We start from the raw sequence: 17,689 nt of genomic DNA on the forward strand, positions 1-17,689 counted from the left end.
ACATTGATTAGAAATAAAAGATACATATTAGAAATAAGCATGGTGTTAAAGAAATTTTTATGATACCATGTTTTGCTCAAAAATTTACTGGTAAGGAAGATCCCTCTAACTATCAATTGTACAAGTTATCAGGACTCATTCACAGTAGCACCTAATTCTCTGCTTCCACATTATAGTTTTTCAATGAGACCTGAAAATTATTTTATGAACATTTCAAGTCCAACTTCGTCAAATGTCATCTTACTTTTTCTTTAGCTTCTTGTTCCTTCCGTTTTGCTTCTGCTTTTGCTTTCTTTTCTGCTTCTTTCTTGGCCTTTTCTTCTTCCTTAAATTTTTTAATTCTTGGATCACAGCTATATGCATTATCTACCAGGAAAAAAGTTAAATCTTTTGAATTTCTAACATTTAATTAAAGAACTTAAAAAAATCAATTATACTTACCAACTAATGTTCTTATTCTGTTCATTTCTTCTTTTTTTCTTTGTGCCCTTGTTGCTCTGTTCTGCTTTTCAATCCATCTCCTCTCATCGCGACTATAAAATAGAAAATATTGGAAACAAAATATTGCTCATAGGAAGACTAAAAATGTAATATAAATTTACATGTAAACGATGTCTGAGAAAGTTACAATGCTGTGTCACTGTTAACATTAAAGTGTGATTCTACTTATAATTAATTTGGGTTAATATTTTTGGGATATTTATGTCAAACAAATGTCCTAGGGAAAACTAAAATAAAATCTAGGTTAAGCAACCAGAAGAAAAAGAATTTGCTGAATTGAGCTTTTTGGACAATTCTACTTCTTGACATTTTCTTAAGTATATCTTAACTGACTATTGATCTGGCCTTATTTAGCTTAACTTGTGAGAAGAGGGGTCTCAAAATATCAAAGCTCACTTAAAAAGAATACACAAAGAGAAAATATAAAAGGAAATATATGTAGTAAATTTTTACATCATCACAAATACCAAAAAAACAATTAAATATCTTTATTAATTAATGATTTATATACATACCATTCTGCTTTTTCTTTTTCTTCTTCATCTAAATAAGAAAATTCTCTCCAAGAATCAAAATTATACCTATAGGCAGAAGTAAAATCAAACAAGAATAAACTCTTTAAATTAACTTGGAGGTATATAATTTTAAAAACATTAATGGCAAGTGGATGAATTTATTTTAATAGATCCATACACTCCCTTTTGGTACTGAATTAACACTATGCTCAAGTCTTTCTTCTTTTTTAAATGACATTGTATTTGGTATGGAAATCTAAAATATACTTATCATTTCTCCTGGTCAAAATCATACCTCCCTGCTATCCCTTCTGTTAGGTTTCCCTCTTGCTGGGGACTTGTTAGGTTTTCCCTGCCTCCACCTTTGCTAGTCTGTCAAGTCTTAAAGTAACTAAACTAGTGGTTATTTATCTCTGGTTTGTATTCTCTGAGGATAAAAGCAAGTACAACTAATAGAGCTAAATTTAATTGTTTTTGTTTTACAGTGATTTTATGTTTTAATTTACCAGATACTTAATGAGAAAATACAGCACATATAAAACAACCACGGAATATTGTGCTTATTAAAAATTAAGAAATTAGTTGTAGAGACAAATAGTACTGTTTCTTCCACATATACCCAAGTACTTTTAATAGCAAGATAGCTAAGTGAATATGTATTTGTTTTTATTCAGTTCAAATGACTTCTCAATTTCCATTTTTACCACTATATTGTGCTTGATATCTAGAAATTTGATTAATAGAAAACATTAAAAAATCCTAAATGTCTAAATATCACATAAGAGGTAATATAGTGTTATGCAAAAATATGTATTAATTTCTGAAAAAGTGCTTTTGCTCAGTGAAGGTTCTCCCATACCTTAATTAATTTATGAAGAGTCAATTAAGTACTTACTGAATACGTATGCTTTTTAAAAAAATGACAGCACCATAAAATCAGTGTATTCACTTACCAGAAAGAATAAAATGCATCTACATCTTCAAATGATGAATTCATGTCACCTAGTTTAGGGACATTTTTTTTATTTGACCATCTGAAATATTAAAAGAAAGAAAAATTCAATTAAAAAGTTTGGTACAAAAGTTCAACAGACAAATGAATTTATTAAAAACAGTAAGAGTTTTTATTAATCCCCCACAACTCCCTCTCCTAGATCCTCTAGGACTAAGAGATAGAGCTGGAAGATTAGAAGCTGGGAGATTATGGAACAATGTAGGTGCAACAGAGGACAAAGGTGGATGGGGATGGGAGAGAAAATAATGAAATGGTGTTTTAACTATCAGATTATCTTTAATTCTATAAATTATAGGGTTGTAGCAGCTGCCAGAGGCCAGCTAGGAAAAGTAGGTACTAAGCCCCCTTTTCCAAGCTCACTTGGCTCCTGCCTATAAACAGGCAGTACGGAAGCAACCTACGTAGCCCTAGGCTTTTAAAAAATGTTAATACTCACAGAGGAGACAGAGTTCCACCCCCTCATTACTACCATTTGCTACCTAAGAGGCACAACTTTTAGGTTCAGCACTTTACCTATCACATACATCACATAGTGAAGGATCCTCAGGTTGCTTACTGACACATTTTCCACTCTATAAAACCATTCCATAAAAAAATAATACACTGCTTTTTTTTTTTTTTCTTTCACCACCTTCAGCGCTGTTAAAAAACAAATGTGAGAAGAAAGCCTGGAGGAAATATCAGGCCATACCAAATAGCTAATTAAAGTGGTTCTCAAACTTGGCTGCACATTAGAGTCACCTGGGAACATAAAAACCCTACATGAATTCCAAAACAATTTCATTGAAACCACAATCTCTTTAGATGGAACCCAGGTACTAGGGACTTTTTCACACTCTCCAGGTAACTCCAATGTGCAGTCAAGAGGTACTCTGTAAAAACTTTTCAGTGCAGATGGACCCCCAAAATTCAGAATACTGGTATATCCTATGTAAAAACTGATTTAAATGAAATAAATTATAAATGCTTGAATCTTAAACATAAGTCATCCTTTGTCAGAGACCCTCATAATAAGATGTTTAAAAAAAAGCTGTATTTCAAATGATAATGGGACACGTAGAGTAATGTACCCATTAATAATAAAGGAGAAGCAGGAAAAATAAAATAAAAGAGGAATTACTGAGACCTAAGTATCAGTATCACACTACATAAAGTCAGCTCTGTCCCCCAAAGGAAACATAAAAGAAACACATGCCATGAGTTATAAAAGAATTTCACTGTGGAAGGATAAACTTTGTTTACAGAGCAAAACAGAAACCTGGAGACTATAAGAGGCAGGCCAATAGAGCAGTGATTTTCAACCGGTACGCCACAGAATTTTTAAAACATGCAACACCTGATTATTTAAATTTGTGGCACTGACCTCTTTTCTTTTAGGTTGTTAAATTAAAAAGTGACAACAGCCAACACAATAATAGCCATCCGGTGTGAATGAATCAAAATTATACTTATTTTTTTGTCAGATCAGCAAAAAAATATTTTTTCGTGTGCTGCAGAATTTTAGTAATTACTTTATGTGTGCCGTGGGATGAAAAAGGTTGAAAATTGCTGCAATAGAGCATAATGATCACAGGGGGATGCCTTAACTCACCTGGAATTCCTTTCAAACACTGGGGAAAACACTTCAAAGAAATTGTCCTTGGCTTCACTTTTAGAAGGAACTGAGTTATCAAAAGTAGGATCTACACTGTTAAACGCTCGTCTTTTCACTGGATCAGATAACATTTCATAAGCTGAGGAAAAAATGATAAAGTTACAGTACTATGACATTTTTTTTCTGTGAGAAAAATAAACTACTTCCTTTAAAAAGTTATTTTTCATATTTAAAAATTTGTGTCCTTGGGGAGTAGAACTGATTTCGGTAATGAAAACTCTAGCAATACTGCATATAAATGGACTTCCTTAAGTGGCTCTTCTGGAAGACAAATGACAAAACAATAGTTAAATACTCATTCCTTGGCTTCTGGTGAAGATGGGGATGTAGGTAAATGGGTCTCACATCCTCCCACAAACCACATCAAAATTACAACAAAGTTACAAAACAACCATCATTCAGAAATGCTTGAAATCTACCTGAACAGAAGTCCTATAACTAAGGATATAAAGAAGAAGCCACATTGAGACTGGTAGAATGGATAGAGACCCCAAATGAGCTGGTCCCACACCCACATGTGGTGGATGAAAACTGGGAGAAGTATCTCCATTGTGGAGGACCCCCAGAGGAACGAGGTGTCCCAGCCCCACACCAGGCCCCTAGCCCAGGGTTCCAGTGCCAGGAAGAGACGTCTCCATAACTTCTGGGCTTCTGGATTCTAGGCAGTTCCTCTTAAAGGGCCCACACACAGTCTTACATGGATTCACTTGCTCTGAGCAGCTCAAAAGACACCAGGGACATACAGGGAGGACCTAAATTGTCTGGCATCAAGGCGAAGGTTGAAGGGGCAGCTTTCTCCCTGACAGAAGTGCTGGCAGAGGCCATTGTTCCTTTGCTGAGGCCTCTCCCCACAGAGTCAGCAAGTGGGCAGCATATCTGAGTCTTTATCAACCTGGCAACACTATTCTCCCTGTCCTGGTGATTCCCTGAGATCCTGCCCCACCCAACTTGCAGGCCCACCCAGGTGTTTCCAGTGGCTTTTCCGTACAAACAGCTTGTCTTGGCTCATGCTTTGGACTTTCCTAAAATCTTTCAAAGGTTCACAAACCTAAACAAGCAGCACCTAGCCTCCACATGCCTCCTACATATTGCTAAGTGGCCCTAGGCCAGCTTTAGTACACTCACAGCTTGGCCGCTCCCAACACCTCCAAGCCCAGCAGCCACCTGCAGATAGCTTTGTAGCTCACACCAGATTGCTCTGGACAAGGCACAAGTGGCAACTGACCCTGGCCTGAATCTCCCAGGAGGCCCCAGAATCAATTAACCTAGTGGACAGCTTCAGATCATGCTGAAGCACCACCTAACCACCTCCCTGAATGACACACTCAAGGGCAAACTCATCAGGCACCAGAGCCCCGCTGAAGCTGGTCCTGCTCTGTAGAGTGAGCCCCTGAACAGCAGATTTCCATGGTTGTCGCTGCCAGTCATTGAAGCCAATCAAGATGGAGGTAAATTCCTCCCACTGAGGTGCCAAGAGCAATCAAAGCTCAAATACAGCAGGAGGGTGCACGCAGCCCATATGGGTCATGGACCTGGAACGCCCAGTTCTGGTGACCCAAGAGGCTGTGTGCCATTAGGCACTATAGGACACCTACTGCATAAAACCACGCTACCAGGACCAGGACTTGTAGCAGCTCTACCTAATACACAGAAACAAATTCAGGGAGGCAGCCAAAATAAGGAGAGAAAGAAACATGTCCCAAAGTGAACAAAAGTTGAAGAACAAAACTCCAGAAAAAGCACTAAACAAAATGAAGACAAGCAATTGACTAGATGCAGACTTCAAAACACTGTTTTTATGGATGCTCAATGACCTTACAGGAAGAGTAAATGAACTTAGTGAGAACTTCAACAACAAAGAGATAGGAAACATAAAAATGGACACAGAACATTTTTCCTGATAAGGGCACTTGCCTGTGGGTTTGTTCCCTGGTCAGGAGCGTATGAGATGCAACCTATTGATGGTTCTCTCTCACACTGATGTTTCTCTCCCTGTCTTTCTCTTTCCCTTCCCCTCTCTAAAAATAAGTAAGTAAAGTCTGAGGACAGTTTAAGGAGCCTCTGGGACAACCTCAAGGTACCAACATTCACATCACGGGGATGCTGGAAGGAAAAGAGAGCAAAAACTGAAAACCTATTTTAAAAAATGACAGGAAACTTCCCTACTCTAGTGATGAAAAACAATACACAAGTCCAGGAAATGTAGAGTCCCAAACAACACGAAGGCAAGGAAGCCCACGTCAAGACACATCACAATTACAGTGCCAAAGGTTAAAGACAATCTCAAAAGCAGCAAGAAAAAAGCAGTTAGTTACCTACAGGGGAGCTCCCATACAATTGCCAGCTGATTTCTCAAACTCTGTGGGTCAGAGGGATTGGCACAAAATTTTCCAAGTGGACGAAAAGCAAGGACCTACAACCAAGATTACTGTACCTAGCAAAGTTATTATTTAGAATGGAAGGACAGATATAAGAGCTTCCCTAGAATATGATAATCAGTTTTGTTTCTAAATATAAATAAATAAATAAATAAATAAATAAATAAATGGATTAAAAAATTAAAACGAAAGATTTTTTTCCTGAAAATTTGGGCCAAAAATACGGTTGTGCGTTATGCACGGCAAAATATGGTAAATTGCAAAGACATATACATCCATATGTTTACTGTAACGTTATTTACAATAGTCACGGTATCAGCCCTGGCTGGTACAGCTCAGTGGATTGAGCGTGGGCCTGCGAACCAAAGGGTCGCTGGTTTGATTCCCAGTGAGGGCACATGCCTGGGTTGCGGGGCCAGGTCCCCAGTAGAGGACACATGAGAGGCAACCACACATTGGTGTTTCTCTCCCTCTCTTTCTCCCTCCCTTCCCTTCTCTCTAAAAAATAAAAAAAAAATATGGAAGCAACCTAAGTGTCCATTGATAGATGAATGGATAAAGAAGAAGTAGTGTATATGGAATGACTAGCCATAAAAAAAAAAGAAAAAATGAAATCCTGCCAGCTACAACAACATGGAAAATCCTACAGAGTATTGTGCTGAGTGAAACAAGTCAGAGAAAGACAAATGCCCTGTGATTTCACTATGTGGAATCTAAAAACCAAAATAAACAAAGAAGCAGAGCAGAAACAGAGATACAGAGAACATTCTAACGGTTGGCAGATAGGAGGGGGTTAGTGAGATTGGTGAAAAAGATGAAGGGATTAAGAAGTACAAGTTGGTTGTTACAAAGAAATCATGGGGATGTAAAGTTCGGCATAGGGAATACAGACAATAATACTATAATAACTGTATGGTGTCAGATGGGTACTAGACTTCTTGGTGTAATCACTTCATAAGTTATATGAATGTCTATCCTCTGGTTGTACAACAGAAACTAATATAATACTATATGTTAAGTGTAATTAAAAAATAAAAACATTATTAAAAAAATACTCATTCCCTGAAGAAAAATGAATTGTTAGAAAATTAACTGTTAGATCCCAAGGTTTTGAAAGATCAAAGGACCTTAGGTGTCTTGAACACTGTGTGTAAGAGTGGGCCAATGAGTTTGAAAAGTGTGTATACAATTTTTTAATAATTAGCATCGAAATGTAAAATCATATTTAAGGAAACATTTAGAAATGGTGGTACCTATATTAATCTGCTTAATGAGAATATGTAAATATGTAATATGGCTATGTAAATAGCAATAAACAGTTGTGGGTCCTATATTAGGATATAAACAACATCTTGATGTAAATTAGCCAAACATCTGAGGAACAATCTAGTCCTAAAGTATTAATATCTGAAATGGAGAAAGATCTTAGTATTTTCATCACTGGATGTAACACATATAAATTAACCTAGGATGAGCTTCTCATAAGATCACCTGGTGCCCTGGCCAGTGTGGCTCAGTTGGTTGGAGCATTGCCCGTGTAACTGAAGGGTTTTGGGCTTAACTCCCAGTCAGGACACATACCTAGGATGCAGGTTCAGTCCAGTCCAGGTGTGGGAGGCAACCAATCGATGCTTCTCTTTTGCATCAGTGTTTCTCTCTCTCCCTACCTCTCTCAAAGAAATGAAAAAGTGTGCTTGGGTGAGGATAAAAGATTAAAAAAACATATAAAAGAACTGCAGAACCCAAGGCTCTAGCTCAGATCTACTGGATGGCACTCTACATATATATTTTTAAAAAAATCATCTGGTGGTCTAGCTAAAATACAGATTCCGATTCAGTAGGTCTGGTGTGGGGCCTCTGAGCTTCTGTGTTTCTGACAAGCTGCAAGGTGCTGCTAATGCTGCTGGTTGGGAGAACCTCACTTTGTGTAGTGAGGCTCCTGGGAAGATTACCAGAAATAACCAGATGTAACTAAAAATGTTTTTAATATGTCATGATACAGTTAAATGAACTGCAGTGTACATTGGAAACCTAATGCCAGCAATTAATGATCATCATTATCAGAAACTCCTGACTCTAAAATATTTTCTTACCTTTAGTTATGCAAGTAAAGTAGTCATTATCTCCTTCTTTTATTGGTTCGCCAGCTGCTTTCCGTTTGTCTGGGTGATGCTTTAAAACCATTGCTTTATCTACAAAAGAAGCCAGACTTAGATAATTTGTCACTGTAGATGTCAAAACTAAAAGTAAAGATGAGGTAAACAAACCATCCCTAAAATCATAATGCTAATTGAAAAATATTTGTCCTATGGTAAAATATAAGCTTCTATTAAGTGTGGAAATGACAGAGAAACAAAGATTTTAAGTGGCCAGAGTGCCAGCACCTGAAGACTATTACTGTTAACATTTTAGTGTATTTCCACAGACTTTTTTTTCCCTTAAGCGTATGCTTCAAAAACTTTAGGTATAATCATACATATATACACACCAATTTATATTCTGCTTTTTCAACCTAACATTACAGCATTTGCATTTTCCATGTTGTTTCAAACTTCAAAATTTAAAAAAAAATGATTGCTAGTGCTTAGTACAGCATTTCAAGTAGATTTACCATAATTTATCTATTTCTTTACCACTTAGTATTTAGATTGCTTCAAATTTTTCATTATTAAAAAATCCTAACTTAATCATTTTGTATTTTCCCATATTCAGGATTTTTTCTTAGGATGTATTTACAGAAGTGAAATTAGGGATTGAAAATGCAGCGACAACTTCCCTTCTAAAGTTAAACCACTTCATACTCCTATTTGGATATCCTTTTCACTACACCCCACCAGCACTAGATGTAATCATTTAAGACCATGATCATCACTTGTGCTCAACAATTCTTTTTTGTTTCTATCTTTTATCCTTTATCTGTGGAGGAAGGAGAAGTTGTCAGTTTTTCTTCTGAGTCTGTGTGAGTCACTTGACAATAATGGCTAGCTGTTAACACCTACTGAGAATTTACTATGTACCAGGCATGATTCATCAGTTAATCTTTTCAATCATCACATGAGGAAAGTACCATTATTTTTTCCATTTGACAAACAAGGAACATGAGGCACAGAGGGGTTAAGTAACGAACCACTGCAAAGCTGCCCAAAGTCCTGACCAAGTTGGGCTCGAACCCTGGCAGCCTGACCCCTCAGCCTGTGCTTTTGTGTGCTGCCTCTCAGTCCTTCATGGTTGATGTTAATGCTTTCCCAGCTGCTGGAAATGAACTTATATGTTTTTTAAAAACATTGTCATTTTTATTTATACTTACTGATCACTTCCTTTATAATGTCTTCCAGTACTTATAAACTTAGAAGGCCCTTCATTCCCCAAAATCTTGATACATGTTTCTAACTTTGATAATAGTTTGTATTGTTAGGATAGAAAATTTTAAAAAATTCTTTAAATCTTTTTGGAACTTTTGTATAAGTCAAGCAAATACCTAAAGTTGTCATTTTTCAAAGTCCTAATACTATCTAATCACCCTTCCCTTCTCTACTGATTTATGATGCCTCATAGTAAATTTTACTAGGGTTGTTTTCTGATGACCTATCCTTGCTTTGGAATTTACTTTAAAATGACCATAGTTTTCCAATATATTTGATGGTAAATTTCAAAATCTGCACATTATTTTTGCACATTTTTCCTGTAACTAACCACTTGACACAACTTTCTTTGTTTTTCTAGGTAGATCCTATATTGCCTACAAAGATATATTTCTTCCCTCCTTTCCAATAGTTCTCTTTTATTTAATATCTAATTCACTGACCCACACTCAACACAGCATAAAAAATAATGGACGGGTTAACTTCCCCCATAGATCTTAATGGTAATATCACCAATGCTGCACGTTTAAGTTTGTTGGCTGTGGGTCTGAAACACTTTTCAAAGTAGAGAATTAATTGCATTTCTTTTCCAAGTTCTATAATATTTACAAAAAGGAATGGGTATCTACTTAGGAAATCACATAATATTACCCAAACCAAAAATAGATTTAGCTATATTAATGTATTTCCTAAACTGGATTTCTGACCATGGGCATAATTCCCATAATTCATAATTCTTATTTGTCCACGGGCATAATTCTTTAAGTAATGTATTGTTAAATTTGGGGGATTTTTTATTTTTCTTTTTTGTATGACATGCATGGATGAGATCTGCTTGTAGTTGTGTGTTTTTTTAAGATTTACTTATTTATTTTATTTTTAGAAAGAGGGAAAGGGAGGGAGAAAGAGAGGGAGAGAAACATCAATGTGTGGTTGCCTCTCGAGTGCCTCCTACTGGGGACCTGGCCCACAACCCAGGCATGTGCCCTCACTGGGAATCTAACCAGCGACCCTTTGGTTCACAGGCCCACACTCAAGCTACTGAGCTACACCAGCCAGGTTGCTTGTAGTGTTTTAAAGCTCTCTTCACCAGGTTTTAAAAATTTATTAATTAATCTTTTTAAGGCTTAATTTTCAGAGTAATTTTAGGTTTACAGCAAAATTGAAAGGCAAAGAGATTTCCTCTGCTTCCATACATGCACAGCCTCTCCCCATGCCCCTATCACCATTGCCCACCTGAGCAGTTGGTTACAACTGATGAACCTATACTGACATCATAATCACTCAAACGGCAGAGCCGATAATATGGTTCACTTTTGATATAGTACATTCTTTGGGTTTGGACAAATGTACAGTTATATCTATCCATCATTATATTGTTATACAGAGGGATTTTCACTGTCCTAAAAATCCTGTTATCTGCCTATTCCTCCCTATTCCTATCAACCAAGACATTTTATTGCCTCTATAGTTTTCTCTTTCTGTGCCAAGTTTTCATACTAGGAGTATACTAACTTCACAAATGCAACTATTCCAAAACAGTTTATGTTCAGCATGAGAATTTTCAATCCCTTAAACATCTGAAATAATTCACTTATCACCAGAGCCTAAAAATGTTTTTAAGGAGTTAATTCTTTTGTGACTTATAAAATTTCTTCTTCAATTAAAAAAAAGTTAATTTTATCAAGTTTCAAATGTATTACATTTGATAATGTTCTCAATTTAAAATATATAACAATTTTCTTTCTGTATTTGACTATTAGTTTTTTGTTCTGATAAATCGTTTTTGCAGTTTTATCTTTTATTTTTCTCCTCCATGTTCCTTAGAAATATTCTTTTTCCCCACCTTTAAAAAAGTAAATATAGTTTAAGGCAATGAACTTATTTATGGTACAGCTATAGTTGCCATCCCTTAAATTTTGATAGGCAGTGATTATACTTTCGCAAGAAACTATTAATACAATTTTACATTTGTCTATGTCCAAAAGAATATATATTCAATTTGCCAAGTGATTGTTTTGGGGGTTTGTTTAATCACATCTATTTTACTGAATTGAGACAAAATTTACATAGAATAAAATGTTCAGATTTTAAGTACAGTTGTCCCTCCATTATCTGCAGGGAATTGGTTCTGGGACCTCCCCAATCCCAAAGTCTGAGGATGCTCAAGTTCCCTATATAAAATGGTGTAGTACTCACATATCCTCCTGTATATTTAAATCATCTCTACATTACTTACAATACCTAATACAATGCAGATGCCATGTAAATAGTTGTTATGTTGCACTGTTGAGGGAGTAACAAGAAAAGTCTGTGCGTGTCTAGCACAGGTGCAGCCATTATAGGCGCAGCTACATAGCACATGTCAACAATGTAATCCTCCTGTTCCCCGCGAATTTTTTTAGCCTGAGGCTGAATTAGCAAATGGGAAGCATGCAGATTCAGAGGGCTGACTGCATTCAATTCCATTAGTTTTGACAATTGTATACACCCATGTAATTACCACCCAAAAGAAAATATAGACCATTTCCACCCCCACAGAGTTCTCTTGTAACTTCTAGTCAAATCCTACACCATACCACCTGGGGCAAACACTTTCTGATTCCCATAACTATAGATAACTTTTCCATGTTCTTCATGTAAATGGAATCATATGTTATGTCTTTTTATCTGACTTCTTTGTGCAATGTTTTGAGATTCACCACCATTCTTGTGTATCAGTAATTTGTTCTCTTTGAAACTGCTGAGTACTATTTCCACCATAAGAATGCAGTTTGCTTACCTATTACCTATTGGTGAACATTCAGGTGGTTTCCATTTTTCGGATATTCTGAATAAGGCTGCTATGAACATTTTTGTACAAATGTGTTTCGGGCACATTAAACTTAGTAATTTCTCGTATACTGCAAGAAACGGACATATACATTTTTGGGTTTTTTAGCTCCAAGATTTTTCTTACAGTCAAGTACATTATTTCCTCCACTAACACTCAAGAAGAGGCATTTTCACCTTTCAACTGGTTTAAGTAAAAAATAATTTATTAAAGGTTATTAGGTGGCTCACAAAACTCTGTGAGAGTCAGCCTATTAGTCTTGAAGGCTACGTAGCCAAGAATAGTAATTAAGTCATCACACTGGACAGTTCAGAGGTGGGATATCTCACCATGGTTGGGCACTGTAGAAACTGGCCACGCGCCACTTCCACTTCCAAGGCATGAGGGAGAGCCATGCGCTTCTCTTTGTACTACTACTCTTTCACCTTTACTTGCAGAACAGATTCTGTGCAGGTCTGGCCTAATTTAAACATTGTTCCCTTTTGAGTTACAAGTGTGTGCCGAGCAGTGAAACCTAAGTCACATGACTTGAAATATTCTCAATCTCAAGATACACCTTTTTACAAATCAGGTTAAGTTTTCTACTTACTTGCAAATATTGTTTCTGTTGCATTTATTCTGTTTTCTTCCTTAGGGAAATCTGGCATCTATCTATTCTTTCTCTGAATCTTGGAACATTACTCAAGATTATCCTCTGCTTTACTGTGATTTCTAATTGTATGTCAGCCTTTGTAATTCTAAATTCTGCTTTCATGTTTTGTTCCCAGGCAATTCTACTTATTTCTCCCTAACATCTTTCTGCAATTCCTACACTACTCCCAATGCTTTGTCTTCATTTGTAGGCTGTCAACATGTAGTAGATACGTTAGTTTTCTTTTGAACCTTATGATAAAGTCCGAAAAAGATGATGTCTCAATTTTTTGTTAGTCTCCTCTTATGCAGCACTATTTTTTTTTCTTCACTGACTTTCCTGCTTAATTATCTTTAGTTGTCCATGTATATTAAGGGGTCCTGAGACTGTCCTATACTCTGTCCTTAAGCAGGCAAAAGATGTTATCTGGTATTAAAAATAAGGTAAAAGAGACCAAGAAAATTGTTGGTTTGAAAAAGAAACAAAGATAACTTGGGAGCAGCTATTACAAATTTACTGAAATCTCAAAGACTTCTTTTCCTTCTTTCTCCCAAACAAAGACATGTTCTGGGGTGTTCTGAGAATATATCAGCAAAGGGGCTTTTATTGTACATTCATACTACTATAATAAAAAGCCTCTAAATAGGATTTTTAATTTTAAAGAAGCTTGTTGTGAAAGTTTTCAGTTTAAATATCAGAAAATATTTAAAGTTAAAATTATTAAATTCAGAAAATTCAAATTACTAAAGACTTTTATTCCCAAAGAATATCAAGCCTACATGCATCATTTACCAGTGTGGCAATTTTACTTTAAGAACAAAATTATCTAGCCCTGGCTGGTGTGGCTCTGTGGATTGAGTGCCCGCCTGTGAACTGTAAGGTTGCTGGTTTGATTCCCCAACAGGGCACACGCTTGGGTTGCAGGCCAGGTTCCTGCCTGGGGGTGTGCAAGAGGCAACAGATCCATGTTATCTCTTGCACATCATTGTTTCTCTTCCTCTCTTTCTCTTCCCCTCCCATTCTCTCTAAAAATAATAAATAAAATCTTTTAAAAAATTGTTTAAAAAAGGAACAAAATTATTTAAGCAATTGAAATACTACCTTTAGTATTCAAGTACTTTCTCTTAACCTATTATTCAACTTTTTCAGTAATTTATTCTTTTCAGAAATGCAGAGGGGGAAAAAAAGACCACTAACTTTATTCACTCTTGACTTCCTACATTTTTTCATTATAGCAATTCACAATACATTAAACAAAAATAACGCTCATGTTTGTAACACAATGCAAGAAATCTAAGGCTCTCAAATCCTATCAGACTTACATTTTTATTAGGTTTGTTCATACTAATAATTATAAATCTGAAAATACTAAGTTGGCATTTTTACATCTAGACAAGATCTCAGAAAGCAGTAAGTAGCAACTGTCTATTTTATAGTGACAGAGGTAAGAGAGCAACAGTTTCTTTCTGAATAAACAATAAGAATATTCAACAGAGAATGAATTCTAATTCCACTTAATGTTAATAATCTGTGCACTGGGATTGTAAAACTTTTTCTACAGAATAAAAAATGTGTATCATGCCAAGAAAAGATAGACTTAACAGAAGCAAATGGATGTTTCCTTTACATTTTAATCTTTGGAGAAAGAAATAATTCTTTTACCTAAAAAATCAACTATTTTCAAAGTTCTAAATCACACCTAATTCTTTCACAAATTTACGTGTATCTTGACATGGTTGGTATTTGTATGCTATTCCTTCATATAGTAAGACTTCGCAACTACTTTTTCATGGAACATAAATTCCAGGAAAATTTATGTATTTTACAATGACTATTCATATGCACTAACATATGCTTAGTCTAAAATTATGCCAGCATTTAAAGAAATCCAGTCATAGGTCTAAAATAATTTGATAAATTCCTTCACTTTGTTAAAAAATGTTATGATTTCCATTAATAGAGAAAATTTTGAGTTTATCAACTATACTTAGTGCCAACTAGTACTTTTCAACATGAGATAGGTTTCCTTCAGCCGTCTTCCTCAAAGTATTGCCAGTGACAATACTTGTTCTTCTTGACTGGCCTTGACTCCCTATTTCTTTTATCTATGGCCATAATCTTACCTCCTCTGACCTCAACATCCATTCTCTAGAGTGGAGGGCAGAACATTTTTCTAAGATAAAACACAGAAAAAAAATCACCTTCACCCCTTTCATGAAACTTTACTGATTAGGTGAGTCAAATGCTCTATAGGGAATTATGTCCATAGGAATGCAAAAGACAGACATTTAGGAGCACAAAGGGGATGATGTTTTGTAGGACATGTGAAGACTGGCTTCCTAACAATACCCCTTGCCCCCACCACCAAATTTTTAACCTTGTCAATGAAAATAATAATGAAGCATCTGATAACTCTTTCTTGGATAGAAGAGAAAGGGTGGTATCAACAAAGGTGTGACTCAGACCACAAAACAACATCAAAAAACCTAAGTAACAAGGCAGCTTCTAATAAATACAGGGGGCCATACTTCTGAAGGTGAAATTACGTTTTAAAAGCTTGCCATTGGAAGAATGGTCTTTATCCTGTCACAAACACACACACCTAACGCCCCAACTTCTTATTCCTCGTGAGAAGGTCCAAACATGAGACTGACTGCTTTTTTCCTGGTTCTGAAGGTAAAAGACAGTGTGGTTATGTATTGTTATGACCATGTGGCACATGCTGTTAAATCTAGAGTTATGGCTATGGACTATGATCCTATACATCTTTTCAAAAGGACATTTTCTACCCCAGATATGTTTATTTCAAAATAATTAAATACTTACGTGCTGCTTTGATCTGTCTGGGTGTCGCTTTGTATCTTACATGGCCAAGTCCAAGTACTGCATAATGATCTTGGTTCTGATAAAGATACAAAAGGGAGTGAAGTTTAAAATGCAGCAATGTATCCTATGCCTTGTGTTTTGGCACCCTAAAACAGTGCTTCCCAAATGATGTTGCCATGATATGAGTCCAGTGAGACATTCTGTATAAAATGGGTTCTATGGCCATTTAAGTTTGGAAAATACAGGCTCTTGTACAGCCTTCTTGATGATCTGTATGCACATAAGCCTAATAAAGTCTCTGAGAAGTCCTGCAATTAAGAACTAGCAAGTAAACAGAAACCTGTAAAGTCCAGCATTTTCCAGACTTACTTGACCATAGAACCTTTTTTTCCTCTTAAAACCTATTAATATCCTATGGCCATCCTTTAATTAAAGTATAGCCAGGAAGACTTCAGAACTGAAGGGAGCATTACAGCAGCCCCGGTAGGTTGGGTCAGGGCAGTGATAAGATAGAACTAGGAGCCATGTGGAACAAAGGAGGTAGGCTAATGGAAATTTTGAGAAATGGAGGGATGAGGCTTTTCTTGATAGAAGTTCCTGCTTTAATTCCTGCTCTGGTTAACATCTTTGCAAATTTAAAAGTTGACGTAGAAACTGGAGTGAAAGTTCCTTAAGAAGTCAAAGGTATGTCTAGTATTAGAGAACGAGTGGGGAAGAAGGGGAGTTCAGAACATAAAACATGGGATAAAAAAGTCAAATAGGGCTGACTGGTTTCCCTTTACATTCGGGATTGCAAACTTCACAGGGACTAGCTCCTTTGTTATGCCTGGCAACCATGCTTTCTTCTAGTTCATTCACCTTTCCACCCACTAAGATTATTATATACCTTTTGTCTTTAGTCTGTTTTCAAACCTCATAGAACCTATTCCACCCTCTTATCAATGGCCTTGCCTCTTGCTTAACTAAAAAATTTAGATTACCCCACTCAAATTCCAGCATCTTTCTACCATCCTACCTGCATCCATAATTTTTTTCCCTTTCCCTTCATTCACAATTGAGAAAGCCTGTCTTACCAAGACAAATTACTCCACCCTTCATCTTGGTTCTGAATCTCACTTTCTCTAAGTCTCCTCAAACACTAGCATCTTTTGGTTAACTCCTAAATCTCAAATGGATTATTTTCATCAATATAAAAAGATGCTCTATTTTCTCTCATCTTAAAACAACAACAAACCGTTCCATGACCCTCTTTTCCAGCAACCCCATTTTTCAGCTGCCTATCAAAGTTAAACTTCTTGAAGGAGCTCCCCTCTAGCATTAATTTTCAAACCACTCCAATCTGGTTCTGCTCTGTCCACTTCCACCTCAGGAGCTACAAAGCTGCTGTCTTCAGGATCAATTCCCAGGTACCAAATCCAAGATCACCCATCTGCCCTCACTTCCCTTCAACTCCCAGCAGCAGCACAGCTGACTCTTTTCTTGAAACATTATCTACTTTGAGTTTCTGTGAATCCACTCTGTTTTCCTCCTACATTTCAGTAGCTTTTTCAGCCATTTTCATGGTTTCTCAATGACCTACACAGCTCAGTCCTGAAGTTTCTTTTGGTCTCTCTATACTTTGATCCTAGGTGATCTGATTGAATGCCAAGGCTGGAATATGTTAAGAACTCTGTGAATGCTCCTAACTCCCCAATTCACTAGAGCACAGACCTCTCCACAGAGGTCTAGAGGCACAGAACACCCCTATCTCTCTAACCTCCTGGCCTGTCATTCTCCACCTTGGTCACCCATTTCCAAACATCAGACTGTGTTTTCAGTTCACTGAAGATGCCAAGCTCCTTTCCCTCAGGGCCTCACATGCCACAGTCTGCCTGACACATTCTTCCTCCACTCTGCACGTGGCTGCCATCTTCTCATCCTTCAGTCTCAGCTTAAATGTCATCACCATATTTAAAACAGACACTTTCTCTCCCC

At 36.5% G+C, this 17,689-nt stretch overlaps 1 protein-coding gene across 3 annotated transcripts in view; it reads right to left on the bottom strand.

The window, feature by feature from the left end:
- DNAJC2 (DnaJ heat shock protein family (Hsp40) member C2) overlaps positions 1-17,689 on the bottom strand; it is a 33,004-nt gene that overhangs the window by 10,204 nt on the left and 5,111 nt on the right. For 2 of the 3 annotated variants that reach the window (XM_045193825.3, XM_045193819.2), the window contains exons 3-9: positions 15,716-15,791; positions 8,157-8,255; positions 3,623-3,764; positions 1,970-2,050; positions 1,017-1,082; positions 442-533; positions 245-387 (exon numbers count right to left, since the gene is read on the bottom strand). In XM_045193825.3, coding sequence (XP_045049760.1) covers positions 245-387; positions 442-533; positions 1,017-1,082; positions 1,970-2,050; positions 3,623-3,764; positions 8,157-8,255; positions 15,716-15,791 — 699 coding nt within the window. The remainder of the gene's footprint in view (positions 1-244; positions 388-441; positions 534-1,016; positions 1,083-1,969; positions 2,051-3,622; positions 3,765-8,156; positions 8,256-15,715; positions 15,792-17,689) is intronic. The other variant, XM_024558847.3, reaches the window with a different exon arrangement.

The sequence above is a fragment of the Desmodus rotundus genome, chromosome 6 (genome assembly GCF_022682495.2).
Source record: "Desmodus rotundus isolate HL8 chromosome 6, HLdesRot8A.1, whole genome shotgun sequence".
In the NCBI taxonomy this organism is placed as follows: domain Eukaryota; kingdom Metazoa; phylum Chordata; class Mammalia; order Chiroptera; family Phyllostomidae; genus Desmodus; species Desmodus rotundus.